Source organism: Rhinatrema bivittatum, chromosome 1, assembly GCF_901001135.1.
Source record: "Rhinatrema bivittatum chromosome 1, aRhiBiv1.1, whole genome shotgun sequence".
Classification (NCBI taxonomy): domain Eukaryota; kingdom Metazoa; phylum Chordata; class Amphibia; order Gymnophiona; family Rhinatrematidae; genus Rhinatrema; species Rhinatrema bivittatum.
The window spans coordinates 181,881,237-181,899,550 of NC_042615.1; the positions used below are offsets into that span (position 1 = coordinate 181,881,237).

Sequence of the window (18,314 nt, forward strand, 5' to 3'; positions counted from 1 at the left end):
ATATATACTGAGTGCAATGGATCAATGCTAAATTGAATGATTACAGCTGATTTCAAAATCAATGCAACACATCTGAATTATATAAATAGAGGAGTAATGAGCTAATTAACTCTTTCCTCCTATTCATAAATAGTTAAATACTGTTCAGTCAAGTTGCTGAACAAACATTTTTGCTATCTAGTAAGGTGGTGAAGAGGTTTGCACACCCTCCTGCCACATCAGCTCCTTAGTTACCATTACCAAGCACCAGAATCCATACAAAAAAAATTACTCCAGTTCCCCTTCATCCCCAATCAGTTTTCCTCTCTCTCCCCAAATTTCTTACATAAACCTCCTTCCCCTCACCTGGATCACTCCCTAATGGTGACAGAAACTCCTCCTCTTTCCCTGACATCCTCATATACCCTCCTTCTCCTTCTATCAATCCCCTCCTTCTATCAATCCTTCTCCTTCTATCAATCCCCTCCCCCTGAAGATGACAGAAATAATCCCTCTTCCCTGATTGCCTCCTCCAATCCCTTCACAGAAACTGGTCCCCTCTCCAGAAGCATCAGCCATTTCTAACATCTTCCCTGACCCTTCTGATTCCACCCCCACCCTCACTTCCCATGAGGCACTAGAACACCCCCTACAGGTTACCCAGAACCCCCCACTGCCAGCAGGAGCATAAAGGCTCACCTTCTGCTGGCTCCAATAACAACTTCCAAATGGTGCTAGTTGGCAGTATTAGACACCCTGACTCAAATGTTGGTCAGACTGCGGCATCGCCAACTGATACCATTTTGAAGTCGCCTATCATCTTGTCAGCAGGGATGCTCCGCTGCACCAGGGGATAGCAGATGGAATCTGCCAGCTCAAGGGAGATGTTGGAAATGGCAAGGGAGGATTCTGGAAGGGCTCTGGTTTCTGTGAAGAAATTGGGGTTTCAGGAGCCTTTGAGGATAACTAATAGTCCTTTCACCATAGGGAGGGCAATCAGGGGAGAGGGGAAGGGAAAATCATCACTTTTTGTGTCTCCTCCCTAACTGGCCTAGTAAAATAGGGCCAATTAGCACAGGGGATCAAAGATTTCTGTGGTGATTGGGACCTTACTCATGTCAAAGCAGAATACATAAGACAGTGCTAATTTCTAACCTGAAACATTAGTGAATGCTGTGGTATGCAATAGTTTACTATGCAGATTAAGGGCCCTATTTATTAAGCATTTTTCCTTTAACACAAAATGGGAGAAACCTTTAGTAACAGTAAAGAATCCCCTAATTTTGAAAGATGACCCACAGTAACCTCCACATTTAGTGCCTGGTTTGCTAAGCTTCATTTCCACAGACAGAGAATGAGAATAAAGCCTTTAGGGGTACATTTTTAAAGTCCGGTGCATGCAAATACCGGGAGATACGCGTGTGGCCGCGTCGAGCGCATTTTCAAAACGACCCAGCCACGCGCGGAAGTCCTAGGTTGTTGAAAAGGGGCAGGCCGGGGGTGAGGTGGGGGGAGGCTGGCCAGGACAGCGCACACAACTTAATTTTGCTCAAAGGAGCAGGTAAGTTTTCAAACAAAAAAAATAGGGGAGGTAGGGTGGGTTTAGGGGTCGGGGTGGAGAGGGGAAAAGGTAGGAAGGTGAGGTTAGGAGGATAGGGAAGTTCTCTCCCAGTCCACTCAATTGGAGCGGACTGGGAGGGAACTGGGCAAAGGCCTGATGGCGTCGCTGCGCGTGAGTCAAAAAAATCCCCCCCACCCCTCGCGAGTCAATACAAAATCGGGCACGCATGCGCGTGCAGGTATCGGATTTTATAACAGGCGCACGATGACGCGCGCCTGTTAAAAAATTAGCGCGTCCAGGTGCGCTCACCGGGAGCTGCGCGCACATGGATGCCCACCCGGGCTTTTAAAAATTTACCCTAGTTGGTAAATTTCAACCTGGCATGCACGCACACATTTGCGGGCATACGTCGGGCCCTGCCCAGGGGTGTGGCCATTTTATAACATACTTGCGCCCTTGCGTGCATATGTTATATCCCGGCCGCGTGCCCATGTGTGACAAGTTTTAAGTGGGCATGTGCAGGTGTGCGCAAACCCTTACACTACTGCGTAAATCGGAGGATTTTAAAAGGATCGCTCACCAACGCCATTCTCAGTTTTACCAGTTTGTCCCCAGTTTTTCACAGTTAAGCGAGAAGTCTTCCAAACCCCCCTGGTTTGATAGCCTTCCCTCCCCCCCCCAGTTAGCCCCCAATTCTTAAAACCCTGCAGATCTGCCTAGTTTTCTTTCTTTTTAAACTTACATGGCATCCATAGCAGAAGTAAAGTTATACGGCAGGGGGGCCGGGGCGCATGCCAGGGCATATCAGTATTTACATGCACATCTTATGTTCACGCCCCCAAATACCCAGACCACGCCCACTCCCTGCCCTTTTTTGAAAACTTACGAGATGTGTGCACTGTGGGAGATTCACGCATATCTCGGTGGCTTTTAAAATCCGCTTGGTATGCATGAGCTGGACTGCTTCACGCATCCCCCAAAGCATGGGGATGCGTGAAGCACACTGGGGTAGATTTTATAAATTTCCGCGCGCGCGTACTTTTGTTCGTGCACCAGGAGCGAACAAAAGTATGCTGGGTTTTATAAGATACGCGCGTAGCCGCGCGTATCTTATAAAGTCCAGGGTCGGCGTGCGCAAGGGGGTGCACATTTGTGCAACCTGCGCGCACCGAGCCCGGCGCGCACTGCCTGTTCCATCCGAGGCCGCTCCGAAATCGGAGCGGCCTCGGAGGGAACTTTCTTTCCACCACCCCCCCGCACCTTCCCCTCCCTTCCCCTCCCTAACCCACCCCCCCGGCCCTATCTAAACCCCTCCTAAATTTGTTGGCAGATTTACGCCTGCTTTCAGCAGGCGTAAATCTGTGCACGCCAGCGGGCTGCTGGCACGCCATCACCCAACCCGGGGGCTGGTCCGGAGTCCTTGACCACGCCCCCGAGCCGGCACCACACCCCTGGTCCCGCCCCGAACCACCCCCTGACCCCAGACACGCCCCCGGGCATGCCCTGGACACGCCCCCTCCCCACCCCTTTTGCGAAGCCCCGGAACTTACGCCCGTCCCGGGGCTGTGCGCGCGCCGGCGGCCTATGCAAAATAGGCACGCCGGCGCGCGAGTGCCCTGCGTGCGTAAATCCAGCCGGATTTACGCGCGCAGGGCTTTTAAAATCCGGCCCTTAGAGAATAACTTTCGTGAAGCACTTAGAGAATAACTTTCAAACAACTATGTGCAGCAGCATATACACACATATATGGTTACACGTGAATAGTATTTGATAATTCTTACAAAACATATATGCGCGTATCATAAAATATGCTTATCTTTACACCCGAACATACACGCTTAATTATGCTTGGACATGAATACAAGCAATGCATTGAAAGCCTGAATTTAAATGCATTGAACGTGCATACTTTTCCTACCTATTTTATAAACATAGTTGTGTATATTTGATGTAAGAAAATAAAGTATTCATGTAAAACTGAATTACATGCATAAGTTATCATTTTAAAACATGTGCATGCAATTGAAATTAACCATTTTACCACTTATTCTACCACTTTGCCCAATTCTTCTCCAGGTCATTGACACCCTCCTGGTTCTACAACCTGAACTCCTGCCAGTTCAGCCTGACCTCTCAAACAGCCATTACTATGATATAAACAAGTCTGATATCAAATATGTTAGATTTTGACAGGTGCAAAATCATGCAAGTTGTCAAATATACGTGTGCGTCTGTGATAAAAAAAAGTGTTATTGTGAATGGTGATCCGGGCTGCTAGCTAGAGAGAGAGTGAGTGAGTGAGCCTCTGTAGAGGCTCACAGGAAAGTTATTTATTTATTTATACTACTGTAAGAGGGGGAATTAGTAACTCAGGGTGAGGTTTGTGGGGTGGGTTTTGGGAGGCAGTTTAACATGCAAAGTCATATACATGAACAGCACAGTTGCCATCAGTGACGATTTAATGTGTTTTGGAGGGATGAAAGGTAAAAGAAGAGCAAATTTTTACCCTTTACTCTCTACCTACCTTGATTACAGCTAGGTAGAGAGAGCATCATAAGAACATAAGAAATTGCCATGCTAGGCTATCAAGCCCAGCATCCTGTTTCCAACAGAGGCCAAATGAGGCTACAAGAACCTGGCAAGTACCCAAACACCAAGAAGATCCTATGCTACTGATGCAATTAAAAGCAGTGGCTATTCCCTAAGCCAACTTGATTAATAGCAGTTAATGGACTTCTCCTCCAAGAACTAAAAGAACTAAAAGACTTCTCCTCCAAGAACTAAAAGACTTCTCCTCCAAGAACTAAAAGACAGGAAACAGAGAGTAGGATTAAATGGGCAATTTTCTCAGTGGAAGGGAGTGGACAGTGGAGTGCCTCAGGGATCTGTATTGGGACCCTTACTGTTCAATATATTTATAAATGATCTGGAAAGAAATACGACGAGTGAGATAATCAAATTTGCAGATGACACAAAATTGTTCAGAGTAGTTAAATCACAAGCAGATTGTGATAAATTGCAGGAAGACCTTGTGAGACTGGAAAATTGGGCATCCAAATGGCAGATGAAATTTAATGTGGATAAGTGCAAGGTGATGCATATAGGGAAAAATAACCCATGCTATAATTACACGATGTTGGGTTCCATATTAGGTGCTACAACCCAAGAAAGAGATCTAGGTGTCATAGTGGATAACACATTGAAATCGTCGGTTCAGTGTGCTGCGGCAGTCAAAAAAGCAAACAGAATGTTGGGAATTATTAGAAAAGGAATGATGAATAAAACGGAAAATGTCATAATGCCTCTGTATCGCTCCATGGTGAGACCGCACCTTGAATACTGTGTACAATTCTGGTCGCCGCATCTCAAAAAAGATATAATTGCGATGGAGAAGGTACAGAGAAGGGCTACCAAAATGATAAGGGGAATGGAACAACTCCCCTATGAGGAAAGACTAAAGAGGTTAGGACTTTTCAGCTTGGAGAAGAGACGACTGAGGGGGGATATGATGGAGGTGTTTAAAATCATGAGAGGTCTAGAACGGGTAGATGTGAATCGGTTATTTACTCTTTCGGATAGTAGAAAGACTAGGGGACACTCCATGAAGTTAGCATGGGGCACATTTAAAACTAATCGGAGAAAGTTCTTTTTTACTCAACGCACAATTAAACTCTGGAATTTGTTGCCAGAGAATGTGGTTCGTGCAGTTAGTATAGCTGTGTTTAAAAGAGGATTGGATGAGTTCTTGGAGGAGAAGTCCATTGCCTGCTATTGAGTTCACTTAGAGAATAGCCACTGCCATTAGCAATGGTTACATGGAATAGACTTAGTTTTTGGGTACTTGCCAGGTTCTTATGGCCTGGATTAGCCACTGTTGGAAACAGGATGCTGGGCTTGATGGACCCTTGGTCTGACCCAGTATGGCATTTTCTTATGTTCTTATGTTCTTATGTAACTTATCCAAACCTTTTTTGAACCCAGCTACACTAACTGCACTAACCACATCCTCTGGCAACAAATTCCAGAGCTTAATTGTATGCTGAGTGAAAAAGTATTTTCTCCGATTAGTCTTAAATGTGCTACTTGCTAACTTCATGCAGTGCCCACTAGTCCTTTTATTATCTGAAAGTGAAAATAACTGATTCACATCTACTCACTCAATACCTCTCATGATTTTAAAGACCTCTATCATATCCCTCTTCAGCCGTCTCTTCTCCAAGCTGAACAGCCCTAACCTCTTCAGCCTTTCCTCATAGAGGAGCTGTTCCATCCCCTTTATCATTTTGGTTGCTCTTCTCTACCTTCTCCATCACAACTATATATTTCTTGAGATGCAGCAACCAGAATTCTACACAGTATTCAAAGTGCGTTCTCACCATGGAGCGATACAGAGACATTATGACATTTTCTGTTTTATTAACCATTCCCTTCCTAATAATTCCTAACATTCTGTTTGCTTTTTTGACTGCTGCAGCACACTGAGCCGACGATTTCAAAGTATTATCCATTATGATGCCTAGATCTTTTTCCAGGGTGGAAGCTCCTAATATGGAACCTAACATCATGTAACTACAGCAAAGGTTATTTTTCCCTATATGCAACACCTTGCATTTGCCCACATTAAATTTAATCTGCCATTTGGATGCCCAATCTTCTAGTCTCACAAGGTCCTCCTATAATGTATCACAATCCGCTTGTGACTTAACTACTCTGAATAATTTTGTATCATTCGCAAATTTGATAACCTCACTTGTCCAATTCTTTTCCAGATGATTTATAAATATATTGAAAAACACCGGTCCAAGTACAGATCCCTGAGGCACTCCACTGTTTACCCTTTTCTACTGAGAAAATTGACCATTTAATCCTATTCTCTGTTTCCATTATTTTAACCAGTTTGTAATCCACAAAAGGACATCTCCTTCTATCCCATGACTTTTTAGTTTTCTTAGAAGCCTCTCATGAGGGACTTTGTCAAACGCCTTCTAAAAATCCAAATTCACTACATCTACCGGTTCACCTTTAGCTGTTACGGTCGTGGACCCTTGGGCCGGTTGGAACAGAGGATGGTGCGCTGTGGAGGACCACAGCAAGTGTCCCAACCGGGAGGCGGCTCGGAGGACTCAGGGAAGGCTTCGGCACTGGGACGAGGTGGAGTCCTATACGACCAAGGACTCGGCAAGGTTGAGAGGACGGACGGCGTTGGGCCCCGGTGACTGAAGAGTCTTCACCCTGGAAGACGGTACTCCCCCAGGAGAAGCCCGTAGGAGTCCAGCCACTGGGACTTTTGGAGATTCACCCTGGAAGCCGGAGCCCCCCAGGAGGCGCCCGTAGGGGCCCGGCCGCTGGGACTTAGGCGAATCTTCTGGGCCAGCGAAGACCAGGAAGGAAGCCGAGTCGAAAGCCGAGAGCCGGTGGAGGAACCAAGCCAAGGATGAGACAGAAGACGGAGTCGTGGACGGAGCCGGATCAGAGCCAGAGGTCAGAGCAGCCAAGCCAGGGACAGAGGCTGAAGGAGAAGTCATGGACGAAGCCGGGTCAGAACCAGGGGTCAGAAGCAGATACCAGAGCCAAGGGATGAAGACAGAAAACGAGTCAGGAGTCAAGCCGGGTCAGGAATGGAGAGCAATCCAGAAGAATGCAGCAACAAGCAATCAGGAAACCCGAGGAACCTCGTTGCAAGGCACTGGAGTGGTCTAGCTGCAGGGTACTTATACCCTGAGGGCGTCTGACGTCATCTACAGCCGGACTGAGGTTTTCCCGCACTGGCCCCTTTAAATGGAGCTCCTCCCCGCGCGCGCGTCAGGGGGCGGGGCCAGCTACACCAGTGAGACGCGCTGGAGGGCCTGAGGCCCAAGAAAGGCTGGAAATGGCCCGGGCCGCCCCCGAGGTAGGTGGAGGGACAGGGGCACGGCCTGGGACCGCAACATTATCCATATGTTTATTAACCCCTTCAAAAAAATGAAGCAGATTTGTTAGGCAAGACTTGCCTTGGGTACATCCATGTTGACTGTGTTCCATTAGACCATGCCTTTCTATATGCTCTACGATTTTGATCGTTAGAATAGTTTCCACTATTTTTCCCGGCACTGAAGTCAGGCTCACTGGTCTATAATTTCCCAGGCTTCAGGTACAATGGATGATTTTAATGATAGGTTACAAATTAACTAATAGATCAGATATTTCATTTTTTAGTTCCTTTAGTACCCTAGAATGCATACCATCTGGTCCAGGTGATTTGCTACTCTTTAGTTTGTCAATCTGGCCTACTACATCTTTCAGGTTCACAGTGATTTGATTCAGTTCGTCTGACTCATCACCTTGAAAACCATCTCCGGAACTGGTATCTCCCCAACATCCTCATTAGTAAACATAGAAGCAAAGAATTCATTTAGTCTTTCTGCAATGGTCTTATCTTCCTTAAGAGCCCCTTTAACCCCTTGGTCATGTAACGGACCAACCGACTCCCTCACAGGTTTCTTGCTACGGATATATTTTAAAAAGTTTTTATTATGAGTTTTTGCCTCTACGGCCAACTTTATTTCAAATTCCCTCTTCACCTGTCTTATCAATGTTTTACACTTAACAATGCTTATACTTTATCCTATTTTCTTCAGATGGATCCTTCTTCCAATTTTTGAAGGATTTTTTTTTGGCTAAAATAGCCTCTTTCACCTCACCTTTTAACCATGCCGGTAATTGTTTTGCCTTCCTTCCACCTTTCTTAATGTGTGGAATACAACGTGACTGCACATCTAGAATTGTATTTTTAAACAATCTCCATGCCTATTGTACACTTTTAACCTTTGCAGCTGCACCTTTCAGTTTTTTTCCATTTTCCACCTTTTAATAAACTTTCCCTTTTGAAAATTTAGTGTTAGAGCTGAAACATAGAAACATAGAAACATATAGAAACATAGAAATGACGGCAGAAGAAGACCAAATGGCCCATCCAGTCTGCCCAGCAAGCTTCACACATTTTTTCTCTCATACTTATCTGTTTCTCTTAGCTCTTGGTTCTATTTCCCTTCCACCCCCACCTTTAATGTAGAGAGCAGTGATGGAGCTGCATCCAAGTGAAATATCTAGCTTGATTAGTTAGGGGTAGTAGCCGCCATAATAAGCAAGCTACACCCATGCTTATATGTTTTACCCAGACTATGTTATACAGCCCTTATCGGTTGTTTTTCTTCTCCCCTGCCAATAAGCAAGCTTCTCCCCTGCCAATAAGCAAGCTACACCCATGCTTATTTGTTTTACCCAGACTATGTTATACAGCCCTTATTGGTTGTTTTTCTTCTCCCCTGCCGTTGAAGCAGGGAGCTATGCTGGATATGCGTGAAGTATCAGTCTTCTCCCATGCTGTTGAAGCAGAGAGCCATGCTGGATATGCATCGAAAGTGAAGTATCAGGCACATTTGGTTTGGGGTAGTAACAAGCCAGCTACTCCCCGCTTTGTGAGTGCGAACCCTCTTTTCTTCTCCCCTGCCGTTGAAGCAGAGAGCTCTGCTGTATATGCATTGAAAGTGAAGTATCAGGCTTATTTGATTTGGGGTAGTAACCGCCGTAACAAGCCAGCTACTCCCCTCTTTGTGAGTGTGAATCCTTTTTTCCACATTTCCCCTTGCTGTTGAAGCTTAGAGTGATGTTGGAGTCACAGTAAGCATGTGTATGTTTATTTAATAAGGGTATTGTCTCCAGGCAGTAGCCATCATTCTGGCGAGTCACCCACTCTTCATTGGCGGCCTCTTGACTTTATGGATCCACAGTGTTTATCCCACGCCCCTTTGAAGTCCTTCACAGTTCTGGTCTTCACCACATCCTCCGGAAGGGCATTCCAGGCATCTACCACCCTCTCCGTGAAGAAATACTTTCTGACATTGGTTCTGAATCTTCCTCCCTGGAGCTTCAAATCGTGACCCCTGGTTCTGCTGATTTTTTTCCTACGGAAAAGGTTTGTTGTTGTCTTTGGATCATTAACACCTTTCAAGTATCTGAAAGTCTGTATCATATCACCTCTGCTCCTCCTTTCCTCCAGGGTGTACATATTTAAATTCTTCAATCTCTCCTCGTACGTCATCCGATGAAGATACTCCACCTTCCTGGTCGCCCTTCTCTGTACCGCCTCCATCTTGTCTTTGTCCTTTTGAAGATACGGTCTCCAGAACTGAACACAGTACTCCAGGTGAGGCCTCACCAAGGACCTGTACAAGGGAATAATCACTTCCCTTTTCTTACTCGATATTCCTCTCTCTATGCAGCCCAGCATTCTTCTGGCTTTAGCTATCGCCTTGTCACATTGTTTCGCCAACTTCAGATCATTAGACACTATCACCCCAAGGTCCCTCTCCTGCTCCGTGCACATCAGCCTTCCCCACCCCCCCCCCTCCCATCGTTATTGTCCCCCTTCCAGTTATTAGTTAAATTTGATCATGTTATGATCACTTTTGCCAAGTGGCCCCACCACAGTTACCTCTCTCACCAAATCCTACGTTCTACTAAGAATTAAATCTAAAATAGCTCCCTCTCTCATTGGTTCCTGAACCAATTGCTCCATGAAGCAGTCATTTATTACATCCAGGAACTTTATGTCTCTAGGAAGTCCTGATGTTACATTTACCCAGTCAATACTGAGGTAATTGAAATCTCCCATTATTATTGCACTACTAGGTATAAAGAACATGATACAAAACTACTTTTATTTTACCTTTCATCACTCCAAATCACATTAAATATTCACTGATGGTAACTGTGCTGTTCATACATATGACCGTGCAAGTAAAACTGCCCCCCCAAAACCCACCCCACCCCACAAACCTCACCCTGAGTTTATATTGCCCCCGCTTAAAGTGGTATAAAAAGTTCAGTTATAAATGACCCCCCACAGAGGCGCCCTCTCTCTGTCTCTCTCTCTCAACTGTGATGAATACTGTTTCGGCTGCACAGCTATCGCATGCCTAATACACAGAAAAAAGGCGTAATGTGTTACTTTATCACATGCATCATTAACTGGCCCTCATTTCCATTTACTCTGCCCAAACTCCTCCCACTTGAATACAAATTTTAAATTTGCATATGCATTTCACGAAGCAGTATTTATCATGTGTGTTATGGTGTTATCGCCCTAATGCATGCAATAATGTCCTAATGTGATTTGATGAATGACCCTGTGAGGGTGTAACTGTTGGCCCCACCACAGAACTCTTCTAGACCACCCCTTTTATATGCACATATATGTGATATGTGTGCGTGAAACGTAATGTACGTGCTTGCTTTCTACTTTTAGAAAATAGTGATTACACGAGTACAGGCTACTTGCGTGCACATGCACATGTCAGGAGGCCCCCCCAAGCTGGCCAAAAGTTCCTTTAGGGTCGAACGAGGGTCCCGGAGCAAACCCACGGGGAATCACGTGACGCCACGTCACTCCGACGTGGCGCCGACGTCACGTGATTCCCCGCGGGTTCGCTCCGGGACCCTCGTTCGACCCTAAAGGAACTTTTGGCCAGCTTGGGGGGGCCTCCTGACACCCCCAAGCTGGCCAAAAGTTCCTTTTGGGTCGAACGAGGGTCCCGGAGCGAACCCGCGGGGAATCACGTGACGCCGCGTCACTCCGACGTGGCGCCAACGTCGCGTGCTCCTCGCAAAGGAGTTCAGAAATGGCGTCCTGACTCCTCGCTAGACCACCAGGGAGTTGTGGTAAGTCTTTGGGGGGGGGATTAAGGAAGGTGAGGGGTTTAAATTTTTATTTTGGATCAACAATCGCGATTTCCAACTTATTCAACATAGCTATGTTGAATAAGTTGGAAATCCGATCGTTTTCGCCTCATCACTTTTTTAAGTTTAAAAAAAAAAAAGTAGCGTTTTACATTTAAGTTCAAAACGAATGCACACTCCTACTAATTTCTATGCCTGTAATTCTTTGAAAATGACCTCCTTAGCATATCAGTTCCTAAGGCTCTTCTGTGAATCAGCCCCACTGAAAACGTTTTCCTTTTTGTTTTGTTTTGTTTAATTTTGTTTGCTGTTAGATTTGTTTTAATTTATTTGAAATGAAATAAAAAGAAATGAAACCCAAAAAGAAATGAATAAATTATGTTGGGTCAAGGCCTCACCCCCCTTTGCTCCCTCTCCTAGCACAGAAGTTTTAAAATGAAGCCCCCCCTAGACATGCCCATGCCCCCATACCCCACCCTTCTTTCCCCTTCCCAGGACCCCCTCCTACCCATGAGTCAAAATAGAACAGGAGCAATCCCCAGTCACTTCTGCCCTGCCAGGGCCATCCTAAAGATTGGTGCTGGCCTTGGGTCAGCCAGCACCATTTTGGATTAGCACAATGGTGGAGAAGGAGCAATTGGATATTACTTCTGTACCATTTTGACCCCACAGATGGAGTCAGATAGTAGGAACATCTGGGGAAGATGTGGACAAGCCCAGGAGAGGTTTTTGGGTTTTTTTTAATCTTTGGCATCAGGAAAAGGGAGGGTAGAAATGAAAAGAAAAATCAACAAAATTCAATTCATTTTCCTCTTTTTTCCAAAATTAAAAGAAACGAAATAGGAAATTTTGAGATTTCCTATGATATTTCAAACAAAAGTGTATCCAACACCATAGTAGTGAATCAGATGTCAGTAGAAAGCATGAAAAAGTTGAAGAGGATTTAGAAGGCCAAACATATTTCAAATATTCTCTTGGTTCAGAGTTAAAAAATTCCTTGTCAAATGAAAAATCTGAAAAATGATTATGTTGCCTGAGAGAACTTAAACAGAGGGAAAAATACTTATTTTTATGCCATGTAGATTGTGAGAATTTCCCTTTAAATAAATGCAGGTACTTCTGAGGAGAAAAAAGTATTGTAAGGTAATCTCATGTCTGACATGTCTCTGGTATTCTACTGAGAGTTAAGAAAATCTGTGCAATTACAGAGTATATCAAGGTTACTGCCTTGTGCTTGTTTGCTTCATTTTGACTGAATAAGATTAAAGAAGTCATCCATAGTTCACATTAGCACTCAAAAGTCTTAACATACCTCCTACTAACTGGAAGGCGGCACTTAGTACATCCAAGGAGCATATGAAAAAATACAGAAGTCCAAGCAAGGCAATAAACTTTGCTATCCCTTTCAACACAACAAGTATCCTTGATTTTGTGTCCATTTCTGCAAATAGAAAAAAAATAGCCTCCTGTTTGAACCCTTTAGTAAGACAGCGTTTACAAACATTCTGCTTGCAACATTCAAATGGATAATGTCTAAATGGCTTACCCAGCTATATTCTTATCAATATACGTTCTCTTTGTAGGGTCTCACAAATTTTACAATATAATTTTACAATATAATTCCGCATCCCTTATAATAATTTATCCTTCTTCATTACTATGTTGTAATCCGCTTGGAACAGGTATACTGGCTATAGGTGGAATATAAATTACTGCAAATAATTACATAAATATTCAGCTTGTATCCAGCTAAATTGTAGCTAGATAACTATCCAGATAAGTTGGGGATAATCTGGCTAACTCTGGTAGGGCCATAACTTTAAGATAGCCATACTGCTGAATATACCAGGGTAACTAGCAGATTTGCACAATGGCTGAATATTGACCCTTGAGTTTTTAAGAGGAATTTAACCTACTTTAGTAGATTTTCAAAAGATAGCTGGCTATCATAGGGCTGGAATTTCTTTCTCTGCACCGGTTTGTGAATCCTGGCGCTAACGGGGAGTGGGGAGGCAAAGCGGGCCTGCGAAAGCCCGCAGCGATCGCACCACCGCGGTGTTATCACTGCCAGCTTTCGCACCCAATAGCGCCATCGTAAAAGGTGGTGCTATTGGGCGTGCTACTGGCGGCGATAACGTGTCTTACCTTTTCACCGTCAGCAAAGTTTCCACGGCATCCATGTCCTCCTCTTCCAGTGCTGACTCCACCCCGATCTAGGTATCGCACACGAAAAGGGACTTTTCACGTGCGATAGGATTAGAAAATAACCCCCTTAGGATATTCAGCTGCACAGTTATGCAGCCGAATATCCCTGGATAAATCACTATTTAGCTGGATAAGTCTTATCCGTCTATGTTTAGCTCTGCTATGGAGCAGGTCTAACTTAGGCCTAGAATCTTCATTCTGCTATAAATATAAATATAGCGGAATGATGAGCCGCAGCCAGAAAAGGGATGGGGGGGGGGGAAATAGTGTGCACCTTGTTGCATCACAGCATTGCATTTTTGCCCACTGAGGTTGTGGCCATGGTGCACACTATCACTCCCGTACTGCCAATGGGAAAAGTGGTGTTATTTCTGGTGCTAGTGTTGGCAATAATGTCTAAAACATTAACGCCCTCAGCGGTACCGAAATCAAAATATTTCTAACCCCGCCCAAACCCCTCCCTTTTTCGACATTTAAATTATATCGCTACGATAATGGCCCAATGTGTTTTAATGAATGACGCTGTCTGAATATCACTTCTTAGCCGGTTAAGCTGTCTGACTAAGTGGCACTGCCCCATTATACCCATTGCCTGCCCACAATTTATTATGGTTACAAGCTTAGCTGGATAAGTGATTTATCCATCTAAGTAGCAACCGCTCAACATAGCTGGATATTTAGCATCTTCTACTTAGACTGATAAATCCTAATCATCCGGCTAAGTAGTTTTTGAATATCGATCTGTCGGAGCCTAATTTTACAACATAGTACTTAAGACTGAACTTTGGAGGACCTAGCTGTTAACTGGCAAACTGGTGAACAAACTGGAGAAATAGGCAATGGCCTGAATGCGCACTCCCCTTTTAAAAATTCCCCGACCTACATGGAGGAAGCAGGATTTATGTGCATAGGCGCACGCCCCTTTTAAAGATTCCCCGACCTACATGGTAGAAGCAGGATTTTATTTATTTAAAAATTTTTCTATACCGTCATTAAGTTAGGTACCATCATAACGGTTTACACTAAGGCACAAATATCAATATTGGAAACAGATAATAAATTCTATCACTAAACATGTGCCAATATATTACGGTAACATAGATCGTTATAATTATTCCTAAATGGTTGTGTTATATCATGTCCATTAGATAGCTTAATCTTTGGTGATCAAAAATATTTAAGAATAAAAAATAGAATATATACCCGTGTAGATTGGGGTAGTGTGCTAGGGTGTTCTGCAGATCGCTTTTTCTTTTTCCCTGTGTTCTACTCTCCTTTCTCTTTGTTGTATGTTTTTAACTGTTTTCTGAAGGTTTTGATGTCTGTTTGTAAGCGGATCTCGATAGGCATGGAGTTCCATAGCATAGGACCTGCTAAGGAAAGTGCTCTATCCCTTACTTGGGTTAGTTTAGCTGTTTTAATTGAGGGGATGGTCAGTAAAGCCTTATTAGCTGATCTCAGGTTTCTGTTAGGGACGTGTACGCGTGTATGTGCATAGGCGCAGGCCCCTTTTAAAAATTCCCCGACCTACATGGTAGAAGCAGGATTTATGTGCATAGGCGCAGGCCCCTTTTAAAACTTTCCCGAGCTACATGGTGGAAGCAGGATTTATGTGCATAGGCGCAGGCCCCTTTTAAAACTTTCCCGAGCTACATGGTGGAAGCAGGATTTATGTGCATAGGCGCACGCCCCTTTTAAAACTTCCCCGACCTACATGGTAGAAGCAGGATTTATGTGCATAGACACACGCCCCTTTTAAAAATTCCCCGACCTACATGGTGGAAGCAGGATTTATGTGCATAGGCGTACGCCCCTTTTAAAAATTACCCGACCTACATGGTAGAAGCAGGATTTATGTGCATAGGCGCACGCCCCTTTTAAAAATTACCCGACCTACATGGTAGAAGCAAGATTTATGTGCATAGGCGCATGCCCCTTTTAAAACTTCTCCGACCTACATGGTAGAAGCAGGATTTATGTGCATAGGCCCACGCCCCTTTTAAAACTTCCCCGACCTACATGGTAGAAGCAGGATTTATGTGCATAGGCGCACACCCCTTTTAAAACTTCCCCGACCTACATGGTAGAAGCAGGATTTATGTGCATAGGCGCACGCCCCTTTTAAAACTTCCGATCTACATGGTAGAAGCAGGATTTATGTGCATAGGCGCACGCCCCTTTTAAAAATTCCCTGACCTACATGGTAGAAGCAGGATTTAGGTGTGCACCCATATAATATTGGGTACACACGTGCGGACGGTCAAGCTATAACATGCGTGCTATACGCGTGCAAGTTATGAAATGGCCGCATATCTGGACACACGCCGATGCATTCATGCCAAATTGTGCCAGCGTGCCAGTTTGAAAGTTTCCGTCCTACTGTACCTACATTATTCCAGACAAATATTTGCCTAACCTACTCTTAAAAAGCTCCAATAATGGAGATTTTACCATGTCCTTATGTAACAAGTTCACAGAATTACCTAAGGAGTAACCAGTAATCTTCCTAGCATTTTTATTGTATTTATTTACTATTTACAAAAGGTATCTAATCTCATTCTCAGTGGGATGTTGGTAGTGTAACTGGAAATAAAAAAGATATGAATAGCTGCTTGCTTCTCCAAGTCTTCCTACATTTCCCTCATTCAAATTGAGCTGTTGGGCAAAGATATTCCTAATCTCTATAGACATCATCTTTTAACTTCCTGGTAGTTCATTATCTGAGGCATTATGTTAAATTAAAATAAAGTGTGCTACCCTTTGAGATGAATAAGGTAGAGGAGGAGATGGTGAATTCTAGAGAGCTTATTTTGTAGCCTGGTCATGATGTCAATGCTTCTACCCAGACAGATTTAGGCCTATTTAGTTATATGGGGCCTCTCACACTTCATTCACTGAAGGTAATTTATTGTCTCAAACTAACAATGTCAATTTATTCAGCCTGTGACAATTATAACCTTCCAGTTACAATTACAGACCCCTATTGACATTGCTAAACTCATTTCACTTTCAGCTGTATTATTAATCACCTCTCACTGTTAGTTAAACATGATCTCATTAAGCTACTTTTAATTCCATATAATCATGTATGGTAAAAACAAGTTAGAAAAGTATACACTTCCAGTGTAACATGAAATAAGCATGCTTCATAGTCTTCTTGTGTTTCAGTATTTTATTGCTCCTTCAGCAAACACACAGCACAGTATTTTGCTGGAGGTGGGAGTCTGTGGCTGAGTGGGAGGAGCTAGCATTGTGATATCAACAGTGTGTAAGCAGCCTTGAGGAGCACTGAGATTTACAAGGCCCAATATATACAATATTCCCCATATGCAAAAAATAAACAGGTAAATAATAATTTAAATACATAAAAAAAACCAGCTGATGGAAGAAGCTTTTTAAAATATCTATGAATTCACCAGTATATACCTGCTGCTCAGAACCCAAGCTGACCTGTATCCTATTGCTGAAGCTAATAATTAAACTACAAAAACTTCTCATCTGCTTTTAACACATTACATTTAATTTAATTTATATGTTAAAGACAATCCTTCTCCTTAAACAAGAAAGATAACATTAAGCTTGCCTGATAATTTCCTTTCCTTCATTTCTGCTAGACCTGTCCAGGACTAATGGGATTAGTGCCCTTACCAGCTGATGGAGGCAGGTTATTTTCATATCTATGACATCATCAGTGTACACCAGCTGCTCAGAACCTAAGCTGGGCAGTATCCTACTGCCAAAGCTAATAATTAAACAAACGAACTACAAAAACAATAAAAAGTTCTCATCTGCACTTAACGCATTCAATTTAATTTTAATTTATGAAATGTTAAAGACGATCCTTCTCCTTAAGCAAGAAAGAAAAAATTAAACTTGCCTGATCATTTTTTCTCTTATTTTTGCTTTATCAGTCCAGAATACTTGGGTTTGTCCCTGTGCCAGCCGATGGAGGCACAGTTTTTTTTGTTTTTTTAAAATTATTTTTGGACATCACTACAATTGCTTGTGCTGTATGAGAAACCAAGAAATCCAGTATCCTTCTGTCAAAGCTTATTCTTAAAACCTTCGTGCAGGTCATATACTTATAATTTTAACATTTGAAAACTATAAAACTTGTTGGTAAGAAAAAAAAACCTGTTTGGAAAAGGAGTAGTTTTCTCTTGAACTTTTCTTTGAGCAACGTCTCTCAAGTTTTATTTTTAATTTATTTCTTTTGAAGGCAGGAGAAATAAAGGAAAGAAAGTAATCAGGTAAGTTTAATTTTTTCACTCTTGCCTTTGCACTATACCAGTTCATAATGCTTGGAAAGTACCAAAGCCCATTTAGACTGAGTGGGAGGAGGTTAATCCCACTTTCAGAACATTTGCTCCAAACACAGCATCTGCTTTCTGAACGCATCCAACCTATAATGCTTTGAAAACGCATGCAATGATGTCCAAGTATCAGTTTTACGTATAACTGCAAGAAAACAGCATTTAATTCTGCCCAGGCACACGTGCCCCCAAACTGGAAAATACGCGCACGAGTCAGGCCAGCGCATGCTTAGCAGATTTTAAAAGCCAAGTACGCGCGTATTTACCGCTACGAGCTCAAATGAAAAGTTCCAAACAAGGGATGGGGCATGGTCTGGGTGGGGCACGGGCGATCCTGGATTTCACATTAAAATTAGCACGTAAATACTTACGTACATAGGCACGAGCCAGATTCCCCTGACATGTAACTTTACTTCTGTTATGGATGACGTGGAAGTTGTAAAACAAAAACTTCCAGGTAGTCCAGTGGGATTTTAAAGGTCGGGGCTAACGGGAGAATCTAGGGGGGTATGGAAGTCCTTTTTTTTACCTGGGTGAAC

General features: G+C 43.5%; 1 protein-coding gene across 1 annotated transcript in view; it reads right to left on the reverse strand.

Annotated features, from left to right (window-relative positions):
* LOC115084673 (sodium-dependent phosphate transport protein 2B-like) overlaps positions 1-18,314 on the reverse strand; it is a 92,917-nt gene that overhangs the window by 70,742 nt on the left and 3,861 nt on the right. The window contains 1 exon segment of the mRNA XM_029589856.1: positions 12,570-12,698. Within this exon segment, the coding sequence (XP_029445716.1) occupies positions 12,570-12,698 (129 nt within the window).